Source organism: Zonotrichia albicollis, chromosome 9 (genome assembly GCF_047830755.1).
Source record: "Zonotrichia albicollis isolate bZonAlb1 chromosome 9, bZonAlb1.hap1, whole genome shotgun sequence".
NCBI lineage: Eukaryota > Metazoa > Chordata > Aves > Passeriformes > Passerellidae > Zonotrichia > Zonotrichia albicollis.
In genome coordinates, this window is record NC_133827.1 from 41,764,422 (window position 1) to 41,776,664 (window position 12,243).

The window sequence follows — 12,243 nt, forward strand, 5'->3', positions numbered from 1 at the left end:
TTCAGAGTATTTGGAAGATCAGACTGCTGAGCTCTACGCTTTGTACTGCCCTCAGCAGTCACAGAGAACATGGAATGCCTAAATACATTCAAAACCCTGCTCAGACAGTGCCACAGCTGCTCAAACGCTTCAGTTTAACAAATGCACCTTTCTGGCCAAACCCAGAGTGCACCTCAGGAAGGGCCAGCACAACACAGAGCTGAGCTGGCTGCCCCAGCTGCTCTGCCAGGCTCAGCACAGCTGCACTTTGTGATTTTGCTTTATTCCCCAAGCCCAGGCACTGGGGCAGGTGAGGGCTCTGCTGGCTCCTGGCAGGGCACAATAAATACTGCTCCTATCAACCAGACCAAGCTGCTGTCAATGCACTGATCGAGGCCTGGTGGGTGCTGAAAACTACATTCCCATTGAATTTAAGGCAAAATTGAACCATGGCAGTAACGGAGATGTAAATTTATTTTCTTAACATCAGACATGCAGTTTGTAAGCTGCAGATGTGGCAGCAGCCAAGCTCCCTTAGCTTTCAATGCAGCTCTTGGGTTAAAAGAAACCCTTTCTGTCAGTGTTATTCCCCTGCCTCCCCAGCATGGGAGTCCTCTGGCTTCTAAGGAACTTCTAGGAATTCCTCGAAGATGAGCTGCAATGAGGTCTTCAAATTTCACTTAAAACAGGGGTAAATTGACGTGTTGATCAGAGGGAGAGCCCAGGCAGCAGGGGCAGCAAACTGACACTGCACACTGCTCTGCCAGGGCTGGGACACAAAGTTTTCCTGCCTAAAACAGGAGAAATTACCAGAATCACAGAGGAACCATGGCAGCCACTTTCAGCTGGCCTGACTAAAAACCCCTGTTCAACCTTTGTTTTTGAGATGTAAAATAATTTCAACACTTCTTGGGACAGGGGGGAAAGGGAAAAGGGAGCTGTTGCAGGTTTTGTGTGCAGACCTTTAAAGAAGGGCACGGAGAGGGAGAGGACAGGTAAAGAAGCCCCTTGGCCCTTCCAGCTGTGGGAGGCACAGGTCCCCTCCCAGCCCAGCCCCTGCAAACCAGAAACAAAAAGGGCTGGTTTATAACTTTAAAGTGATAATGCAGTGAGACTAAAAGTTTGAATTTCATAAATAATTGACCTTCAGAACTTCAGTGCAATAAACCACGCTGCTCCCAGGAGGGAAAGAGGGCCAAATCTTCCAGGGCCTGTTGCAGTGAGCCCCCACTACCTTCCTAAAGCTGCCTCTGAGCACAGCCTGCTCCCCACAGCTTGGCAGCACACTGGGCCAGGACTGAATGCAAGCAAAAACCTGCATCAGAAATGACTAAATATCAGGTAAAACAGCAATATTGTGGTTTGCCTTTTTTCCACCACTGTTCTCAGCTAAATCGACCCCTCCACCTTTCACTGCTACTGATACAAATCTGGATTAAGATCCTGTGTGAAAGTCAGTGTTTCATGTGATACATAACAATGCACAAAGTTGTTTTCTAAAAAACAGCATTTGTATTAAAATTCTTCAAATGGATAGACATCTCTTCAATGCATGTCTGCAATTAAAATGACAGCTGTTAGAATTTTCTTGGTACATCACAACGATAAGATTTCCTTCTTTGCTGGCTGGAGGCACATCCCACGACAAAAATCAAAGGGAAATAGAACCAAAAAAATTTTAAAAAGGCCCCCCACCCAAAAATCCCAAAAGGCTAAATTCTTGTAAATTTGAAGTAAATGAAGGCCAAACTTGCAAGACATGGAAATAACAGTTAAAAGGCTCAGATGGAAATAAGAAATAAATTCCACTAACAATAGGCCCTTTTGTCCTGGCTTGCTCGGTGTGATTACTGCAAGGAAACTGTTAAGTAGTTTTTGGAGTAGTAGATAATGGGATTCTGTGGAGCTTTCACAGGTTGGCACCGGCTGGAACAGCTGAGTTTTGAAGGCACTCTACAGACACAGGGCTGCTGCTGGCCCTGCATCACTCATGGGAAGTCTTTGCACTTGAGAGAGCTAGTCATCAAAATCAGGTATTGCCAACCCAAATCCAAAACCCCTCGGCAAAAAAAGCACCACCGCCCTCCCACCCCCCACCAAAGGAAAAACCAAAACCACAACGAAATCACACACACACGCACACCTAAACAATTGTGCAGATTTGTAACATTTTCACAGCTGATTTAAAAAATAAAAACAAAAATCCAAACAAAACCAGGAGAAAAAACCACCACGCTACCACTCTCCTGCAAACTCCCATCCGATACAGCAGGTAAACAAAATAGAGCATTATTCCAGGGATATCGGCGGCGCTGCCCGGCGCGCCGTGCCTGGCAGCACCGATCGGGTCACAGTCCCAGTTCCATGTGCAACTCTCCGGGCGGGACGGCCCCGCACCGCTCCCGCTTGCATAGAGACGGCGGGCAGCGCCGGGACGGGCCCCGCTGCTCCGGGGCTGCCGGGGGCGTCCCGGGGTGCGGCCCCGCTGTGCCGGGGCTGGCCGGGCCCCGCTCCCCGCGGCTGTCCCGGGGTGCGGCCCCGCTATCCCGGGCCTGGCCGAGCTGCGGGCCCCGCTCCCCGCCGCTGTCCCGGGGCGGGCTCCCCGCCTGGCTCCGCTCCCCGGGCGGCGGGACCGGCCGCTCCCGCGCCCGCCGCCGACACTGACAGGAAATATGCCATGACCGAGACTGGACGAAACGTACATGCCGAGAAAAGCCACATTTCCACCACGATGAGTTTTGCTGCCGATGTTTTCTCTCCCCGAGCGTGCCCGCCGGGGCGCGGGGCCGCCGCCGCCCTCAGAGGATGGCGCAGGAGGCGCAGCACGGCTCGTCCCCGTTGGGCTGCGCCGCGTAGTTCATCTGCCTGACGATCTCGGCGAACAGCTCGTCCACGGACGCTTTGTTTTTGGCCGAGGTCTCCATGAAGGGGCAGCTCCACTCCTCGGCCAGCGCCTTGCCCTCCCCGAAGGAGACCTCGCGCTCGCCCTCCAGGTCCACCTTGTTGCCCACCAGGATCATGGGCACCCGCTCGTACCTCTTGACGCGGATGATCTGGTCCCGCATGGGCTTGATGTCCTGGAAGCTCTGCTGGTTCACCAGGCTGTACACCAGGATGAAGCCCTGCCCGTTCTTGATGTAGAGGTCCCGCATGGAGGCGAACTGCTCGGTGCCCGCCGTGTCCAGGATCTCCAGCACGGACGGTGACGAGTCCACCTCGATCTCCTTGCGGTAGAAGTCCTCGATGGTGGGGTCATACTTCTCGATGAAGGAGCCGGTCACGAACTGCACGGTGAGGGCGGACTTGCCCACGCCGCCCGAGCCCAGCACCACCACCTTGTACTCCCGCATGGCTCCCGCCTCCCTCCGCCGCCTCCCGCTCGGGGCTGCCGCGGCGGGCGGGGACGGGGCGGAGGGAGGGAGGGGACGAGGGACGGCCCCGCGCCGGGGCGGGGAAGCGGCGGCCGCGCCTCGCGGAGCGGCGCCGGGAGAGCCCCGGCGCTGGGCAGCGCCGAGGAGGAGGAGGAGGAGGAAGAGGCTGAGGAGGAGAAGGAAGGAGGGAGGGAGGGAGGGAGGGAGAGCGGGCGGCAGCGCCGCCGGTACCGGCCCCGCTCCCGGCGCGGCGGGGCGGGACAGCGCTACCGCGGCCCATGGCGGCCGCCCCCGCCCATTGGCTGCGGCGCTTTTGCCGCCCCCGCCCATTGGCTGCGGCGCGGCGCCGCCCGCCCCCATTGGCTGCCGGCGGAGAGCGGCGGCCCGCGCCCCGCCCCGCGTGTGTGACCCCCGCCCTGCGCCGGGCCGCTTCGCGCTCGGGACCGGGACCGGGATCGGGATCGGAATTGGGATCGGGATCGGGAACAGGATCCGGAACGGGATCGGGATTGGGACCGGGACCGGGATCGGGATCGGGATCGAGATCGGGACCGGGATCGCCGCGCGTCCCCTCCCGCCCGGGATCCCGCACGCGGCGCGGGAAAGGGGGCCGGGCGGTAGGGCCGGCAGCACGGGTGCCTCGCCCCGGTGTCACCGCCCCGGTGTCCCCGCCCGCTATCGGCGCTGCCCGGGCCGCTGTCCCGCACCTCCCGCCCTATCGCCGCGTGCAGCCAGTGCCAGGCCGGGCCGTGCCGGGTCGCGGTGGCCCGCGGCTCCTGCCCGCCCCGCTGGCCCCGGAGCTTGCCGTGCCCCGTGCCCGGCTGTCCCCGCGCGGCGGGTCGGGAGATGTGGCCGTGGCCGTGTCGGTGCCGCTGCCCCCGGTGCCCCGTGAGCGGCATGCCCCGCAGGGCTGAGTCACAGCGCTGGCTGCTGCCGCTCTCTGTAGAAGTCGTCCCTTGCACTTTCTGTTAGACATTCCTTTCAAGAAAGTATCGTTAGTTGTTTTGGCACCCTCGGGTCCTCTCTGTTGCATCTTACTCAGTTCTTCATAATTCTCGGTATTTATTCACATAATGATGACATTTAGATCCTTGCTACCACACCTTGTTTCCAAGCCTAATCTAAACACAGCGCTTGGGTAAGCATAGTCTAAAGGATTTGACATAAGTTTTGTAAATAATGTTCTCTTCTTCCTGAACAATTTTCACAGAGGCTGAATTCTACTGAAATTACTTTTGCAGCATTCAGGTGCTGTGGGGATTCACCCTGTGGTCACCGATCCCCTGATGGTCCCCTGGAGCTCCAAGGGAACCCCTCTGCTGCTGGTGTGTAAGCCTTTGCAAATAAACCCCTCCTGAGGAGCAGAAACGCTGTGTTCCAGCTGCCCTGCTGTGGAGGGGACAGGGGCTGGAGCAGCTTTGTTAAATATGAGCGTGTGTGAAGCCTGGTGTGTGGTTTGTGGGTGCAGCCATGGCAGCTGGGTGTCCCCGGGTGGGGAGCTGTCCTGCAGGCCCCACCTGATTCCTACCAGGTGCACGTTCTTCTCATGAACCTACAGAGCCTGTGGGCTGCAGGCTGCTCCTGAGGCTGGGCGCAGGTCAGCACCTGCAGCAGGTGTTTTATCTGCCATCACATCCCAGGGCTGGGCTTTGGGCCCCTCTCTGTTCCAGACTGCCCAGGTGTTTTATCTGCCATCACAGCCTGGGCTGGGCTTTGGGCCCCTCTCTGTTCCAGACTCTGCCCAGGTGTGCCTTGCCTTGTGACAGGCTCTGGGCCCTGGTTTCCCAGAGCAGCACTGCAGCTCCTGGAAAGGCTGAGGAAGAGCTCTGGGTGCTTCCAGCCTTTTGTTCTGGGAGTTGTCTCTCCATGGCTGCTTAGCCCATCCTTTGGAAAATGAACAGCTGAGCTCCCTTGGAAGCTTTCAAGCCATTTCTCCACTTGCTCTTGCTGTTCCTTTCAGTGTCCATCTGATTCCCCCTCCCAGAAGTGCTCTGGGAGCAGAGCTAACCACATCCCCCAGCTCAGTGTGAGCCGGCCAAAATCAGTCACGGGCTAGCAACGTTCTCTTCAAAACCAGCTGTAAGAATCGCTGAAAGGCCCCAGTGTCACTTCAGAAATGTTTTATTTTCTTCATCTGTGCTCAGGTTTTGGGTGTGAGGTGGGCTTGCCCACCTTCATCACTTCTGTAGCAAACCCACATCTGAATTATTCACACTGCACTTACTCTCAACATGCCAGTAGCCAGTTTTATAAAGACCAGGCTGTAATGTTGGTTTTAATCCTATCTATTTAATCCCAGCTCACTGCTGGATTGTGGTGTGTGTTGTTATTTTTCAGAATAAAATTGCTCTCCATTTTTAAATTCTACACTCTGCTATTAATTGTTGCTGTTCTGAAGAAGGAAATGTATCACGTTCAAAGTAATGAACAATCTTTGTGCTGTTGAGTTTAAATATGGAATATGATTTCTCAAGTGCCAGTGCCCTACTACATGTATTAATTTAATCTCTCATATTACCAGCCAGCTCTAGGTAATTAGTTAGTGCAAGGAGTCTGTGGGAAGTAACTGAAAGAATCAGGTCTGGCTTTCTCAGAAATGAATTCTGGTGCATGGCTACAGACCACTGAGGGATCTGCGGGCTGGAAAGTTTGAAAATCCCTGGCTCAGGATTTAGACACAGAAATTAAATAAATTATGAGAGGATGCAGCACATAGTATTTGAATTATGAAGCATCCATTGCATTGGGCGGTTGTGCCTCATGAATGGTACTGGTTTCGATTTTCAGGAAAAAAAATTAATGTTTTCCTGAAACAAGCTCTCATTGGGCAACGTGAAGGCATGGCAATGCAGCACAGTCTAGGCAAAATATAATCACGAGAGTTGGCTGATTAATTTGATTTTCAAAGTGATCAAGCATATTTTAAAAACAATTTCAGGATGATTTGGTGCTGTCTTAAAAATGCCAAAATAAAAATCAGCTGAAAAGCATAAATTTGGTTACTAAGCAGTTCACCATGCAATATTTACATGTACAACCAGCTTTTACTGTGCTGAGTAACCCTGCCTGTTCAGTAAAAGTGCTCGTACAGGCCGAGGTTATTTCTGTGCCCAGAGAGTGAGTCGTGAGCTGCTGGTCCTGTTGGGGATCCTCTGTGCAAGTGAAGCAGTGGCTTTGGTGGGTTTTTTTAATGTATTGTACTTGGTAGGCAAAGATTAAACAGGGTAGTTTAGATCGGTAACAGGTGCAATATCTAAAGTTTGAGTACCCTGAAAGTTTGTGAAACACACAGAACACGCAGAGCCAGGTGGGACATGTGCCTCTCTGAAACCTGCAGCTCTCTGAAGGCAGAAAGAGCTGCTTGCCTTCACTCAGAGTTCCCTGCCCCTGTTAGTGGCTACACATTGAAATAAGGTAATTAATACATGGACAGTTCTTGTGACTCTGAAAGAGACTTCTGAGATCGCAGTGCTCTGCCAGGTACCAGCTAGGCAGGGTGATAATTGAATTTTAAAGCTACAAATCATACTAAATGTTGTATTTTAATTTCTCAGCGCTGCTGCTGAGAAAATCCCAAGGGAAGTGACGGGCTGAGGATACTGCACATCATTTCATTCCTAAGATGGCAATGTTCCTGGATATAACAGACATACCTTACCACTCACTTAAGATTAAGTGACTTAGCTGGCTCACAACCCAATATAAAACAGTTAAACTGAGAAGATTCAATCATTTGGGGAAGAGTTGCTGTTCTGTCACTCCCATGCTGTCAGTATGTGACATTAATATTAATAGTAAACCTAAAGGTAAAGGGAGAATAATTACCAAGGGAAATTACAAAGATGAAATAATCTCAGAGCTCAAAGAACAGAATTGCACCAAATGTTTTCTGGCATTGAACAAATCTGGAGAGATTTATCAATGTTTACTTATTTTGAATGTATGAAATTGAGCAAGATTTTGGGGCCTGAATTAGTTTTTAGTGCAGTGGTGTGCAGAGAAGTCTTTATTTTGGGTTTGGCAGCAGGATGATTTAGGTTGCTTTGGAGGGGCTGAGGAAGGATATAAATATAAAAATAACCTGGCATCCAATAGCATTTTAATCTAATATTTTACTTATCTGCACCTTGAGAAAATCTCAGTTATTCCATATGTGAATCCATATCTGCAGCAAGCCTGCCTAATGTGTGTCTCTCTTAATGCAGTGGCATTGCCAGTTCCCATTGCAGGACCAGGGTGTGCCCACGGGCAGGCAGAGCAGCAGCAGCCAGGGCAATTCCAGGGGCAGGGTTCCCTGGGAGTGGAGCTGCTCAGTGGCAGCCCCGGGCAGGCAGAGAGCCCTGGTGGCTGCAGGGGACTCAGGCAGGGCTGTGTGTGCTGAGCTGGGCTGAGCTGGCTCTGTCCTGGCTCTGTCCTGGCTCTGTCCTGGCTCTGTCCTGGCTCTGTCCTGGCTCAGCCCTGGCTCTGTCCTGGCTCAGCCCTGGCTCAGCTCTGGCTCAGCCCTGGCTCTGCCCTGGCTCAGCCCTGGCTCTGTCCTGGCTCTGCCCTGGCTCTGTCCTGGCTCAGTCCTGGCTCTGCCCTGGCTCAGCCCTGGCTCTGTCCTGGCTCAGCCCTGGCTCTCTCTTGGCTCAGCCCTGGCTCTGTCCTGGCTCTGTCCTGGCTCTGTCCTGGCTCTGTCCTGGCTCTGTCCTGGCTCTGTCCTGGCTCAGCCCTGGCTCTGTCCTGGCTCAGCCCTGGCTCAGCTCTGGCTCAGCCCTGGCTCTGCCCTGGCTCAGCCCTGGCTCTGTCCTGGCTCTGCCCTGGCTCTGTCCTGGCTCAGTCCTGGCTCTGCCCTGGCTCAGCCCTGGCTCTGTCCTGGCTCAGCCCTGGCTCTCTCTTGGCTCAGCCCTGGCTCTGTCCTGGCTCTGTCCTGGCTCAGCCCTGGCTCTCTCTTGGCTCAGCCCTGGCTCTGTCCTGGCTCTGTCCTGGCTCTGCCCTGGCTCTGTCCTGGCTCTGCCCTGGCTCTGTCCTGGCTCTGCCCTGGTTCTGCCCTGGCTCAGCCCTGGCTCAGCCCTGGCTCAGCTCTGGCTCAGCCCTGGCTCTGCCCTGGCTCTGTCCTGGCTCAGCCCTGGCTCTGCCCTGGCTCTGTCCTGGCTCTGTCCTGGCTCTGCCCTGGCTCTGTCCTGGCTCTGTCCTGGCTCAGCCCTGGCTCTGCCCTGGCTCTGCCCTGGCTCTGTCCTGGCTCTGTCCTTGCCCAGCCCCTGCAGCATCTCCCTCCCGAGGAGCAGGAGCTGTGCAGAGTCACCCATCCTGCCTGGCTGGGGGCAGGAGAGCCCCTCGGGGACTTTCCTCAGCCACAAGATCCTCAAATGCTAAATGCCAAACTCGCACTTGTTCAAGAAATAATCACAGCTGCTGGTGGGTGTAAATAAAGCATTATAAAATAAAAAAGAAAGAAAGAAGTGACACACATACACAGAAAAAAGCGTTCATTATTTCCATCAAAAGTCCTGCCAGAGATCTTATCACTATTGCTGAAGTAGCCTGTGCTGCCAGAACTCATCAGATGTTTCCCTTGAATTGGTGTCATAATGCCACTTTCTGGTTCTTTATAAATAACATGTTCCATGGCATGCTTCTATCCCACTCCTAGACGTGATATTTATGTTCAAAATAAGCATAATGGCCAAAGTTCAGGGCTCTTTCTGTGTTCATTATTTGTTGTCAGCTCTCCCTGTTTACCCCAGGAGCAGTTTACCTGAAGGCCTATGGGGTGTGGGTGAGCACACAGTTCTCTGTTCCTGTGTGCAGCACTGGGTTCTGTGTAGGTGTGGTGAAACAACTTTTGGAACCATAAATGTAATCTTGATAGCACTTGCATGGAAACAGTGCTATTGTATGGTAATGAAACTGGTGTAATCAGCCTGGAGTGAAACTGGTGACTAATTCAAAAAGCAAACTTCCTGTCTGCAGCAAAAGCCCTTCTGGAGAAAATGCCTTTTCTTGAGTGCCCCGTGGCACTGTGTGACACTGCAGCCTTGCCTCTGCTGCTGGGAGTGCTCACACACAGAGATAATTGTCATTTGGGCTTTGCACTCCTGGGTTTGTTTCATCCCTCATCTCCTGACCAGGAGCAGAGTCCTACTGACAATCTTGTGTCGGGGCAGGGGAAGGAGTGCTGGGCTCTGGGGATGAGCTGGGAGAGTTCAGGGGTGCCACAGAACCAGCACGGGGGTGCCTGGCCATGCCTTCCCCTGTGGGAGGGGTCCCTGCAGCGCTCTGCCTTTGCCTGGGGCTGGGGGTGTACAGCTCTGCTGGGGCTCTGGTGGGCGCTGAGCTCTGGGGAATGTCCCACTGCTCAGCCGGCTGGAGGGACACCCAAGGGCAGATTTTGGGAGGGTGGCATCACTCAGCTCTGAGCTGAGGGCTGGTAGGGAGCTCTGGGGAATGTCCCACTCCTCAGGCAGCTGAGAGGGACACCCAAGGGCAGATTTGGGCAATGATGGCATCACTCAGCTCTGAGCTGAGGGCTGTGCATAGTGCACAGAATAGCTCCTGCAGTACCCAGCAGAGTTCTGCTGCTTCGGGTCCTGGAAAGCATTCAGGTGTAAATATTGATTGTATTTGAGCATTTTAAAGTAATTTAGGGCTAAACATATCAACGAAGGAGATAAGGATTTTTTGAGAGCCGTGTTAGGCTCAGTCTGATGTCAGTAGTTTGCAGCCTCAACAGCCTCCAATTCTCATGCAATCCTTAAACACAGAGCCACGTTTTCTGATTGTTTTACAAGGGCTGCTGCCGTTTCTGGCTGCTCGAGGCTGCAGGGATCATTGTGACTGGGCACTGATTGTGTCACCAGCCTAAGCACTGTTTCATCTCCTGGCCTGCAGCTGCTGGGCTGGATCAAGGTGAGTGTGGGAGCAAAGCAAGTCTTGCAACACGGGGCCCTGCAGATAACCCAGGCAGCAAACAGCACTGATGGGCTCTGACAATGAGCAGATAACCCAGTGCTGCTGATAGCACCAGGTCTGTGAGCCATTGTCAGGCAGGGCAGGAATGCTGAAGTGAGCCCGGAGGGTTTGGTGAGGGCTGTTTGTTGTCACAGGCTGTCAGGAGCCAGGGCTGTGTCCCTGGGGGCTGCTCACCCTGTGCAATGAACCCACTGCTGGGGTTCCTGGGGCCCTTCTGCTGCCCACAGCCCACGGCTGTGAGTGTGAGATGTTAACCCTCCTGGAGGGAGGTGCATTTCCATTCCTGTGTGCTGCATTTGGGCAGTAACAGCTCCATGAAGAGGACACTGCCCACCAGTGCAGTGACCTCCCCTGGTGGCACCAAAGTGCTCCCAGCAAAACACACCTAGACTGTCCTGTTGTGGGAGAAGTATTGTCATGTACCAGAACAAACAGGGTAAAACCGGCTTTAAACACGAATGGCTTCTGTGCTCCATCACTTCACAAGGCTGAGGGACCTGCAGCAGCTCCCAGAGACAGGTCCTGAGGTCAGGAGGTTGGACCCTGACTGGGCATCCTGCCTGAATGGAAGCACAACAGTGTGGAATCAGGAGCTGGTCACAGTAAGGGGGGAGCAAACACAAGGTACTTTATTGGCAATAAGCATATTTCCCAGGACAGAGTTGAATTCAGCTTGTTTGTCCCACTTGCAAACAGCCAACGAGACCCCTGATACTAGGAGCTGTTCCAGTAAATCCTGCTAACTCTGCCCTTCACTTCATTCTTGGCTGCTCAAGCAGAGATGAACTTTGAGGCTCTCAGTATCACTGAGACAGATGTGGCATTTTAACACTGTCAGCAAGACAAAATGTCAGGATGGTCAGAGTTTCAGTTTTCCTCCTTGAAGGATTTTTGCCAGGGTTTCCCCCAGCAGCAGAGCCTGGAGCTGCTTCCCCTGCCAGCAAATCCTCTCTGGGCAATGTGAACTAGAGTTAAAACTCCTTGCACCCTCACAGATGGCATCCAGGCACAAATGGCTGTCAAAAACCAGTTTATCAAAATCACTGACAATTCTAATTCTGCTCTCCAGAGTGCTGACAGCAAACTCGATAGCATCAGCAAATTTTGGGTTTACACTCTGGTTTTCAAGGCACTAATACAAATACAAGCCATAGACAAAGCCCTGGTATGTCTTCCAGTTTCATGGCAAACTATGACACATCAGAAGTTTTTAAACAGGTTATTTATCTTCTGGGTGTTTTCCCAGGCTGTTTGATGGAGTGCTGTAGTGTTCAGCCAGGGCTGTGGGCTCTGAGGTGACTGACTAATGCAAATAGATATCCAAGAGTCGGGTTGGATCTCAGTGTTAACAAGTGCCTTGGAACCTGTCTTTGTTCAGTAAACAACATATTTCATAGTTTACATCAGATTGGATCCTCCTGCAAATATAAACAAATACATTCATGGAACAAGAAAGTAAACTCTGTGGCACTCGTGGCTGCAGTGACTAATCAATTAAAAAGTCTTTTTATTGTTGACTGTTTAAATCAAAGCACCCAACCCTGTAGTGCAGGGCACCGAAAGAAGAAGAGTTTGGGGTCTGCACAGCCTGGAGAAGTGTTTGGAAGGGGTTTAGGATCTGGTGATTCCTGGCATCTGGAAGGAATGTGTCAGCTCTCTGTGTCATGAGCTCAGCCTGCACTGTCATTGCTTAAATCATGATTTCAAAGCTCCCGTTAGACTTCCTGATGACAGACTCCTGTGAAAAGGCTCAGGCTGAGCAGGGAGGGTCCCTGTCCTTTGGGGAGGGGGCTGCCTGCTCCTGACAGGCCTCCAGCAGGCTGGCAAGGCTTGGCACGGGGACACAGGGACACAGGGACACAGGGACATGGGCAGCGTGGGGGCTGCGCTGTCTGCTGGGTCACACCTGCGGCAGCACCCAGCAGCTACAAATACCCCTGAG

The 12,243-nt window shown here is 53.2% G+C and overlaps 1 protein-coding gene across 1 annotated transcript; it reads right to left on the bottom strand.

The window, feature by feature from the left end:
• Nucleotides 1-2,125: 2,125 nt before the first annotated feature.
• RAP2B (RAP2B, member of RAS oncogene family) lies at nucleotides 2,126-3,622 on the bottom strand. The gene has a single exon (XM_074547571.1). The coding sequence runs from the start codon at nucleotides 3,327-3,329 to the stop codon at nucleotides 2,778-2,780; it is 552 nt and encodes a 183-aa protein (XP_074403672.1). The 5' UTR covers nucleotides 3,330-3,622; the 3' UTR covers nucleotides 2,126-2,777.
• Between the last annotated feature and the right edge of the window lie 8,621 nt (nucleotides 3,623-12,243).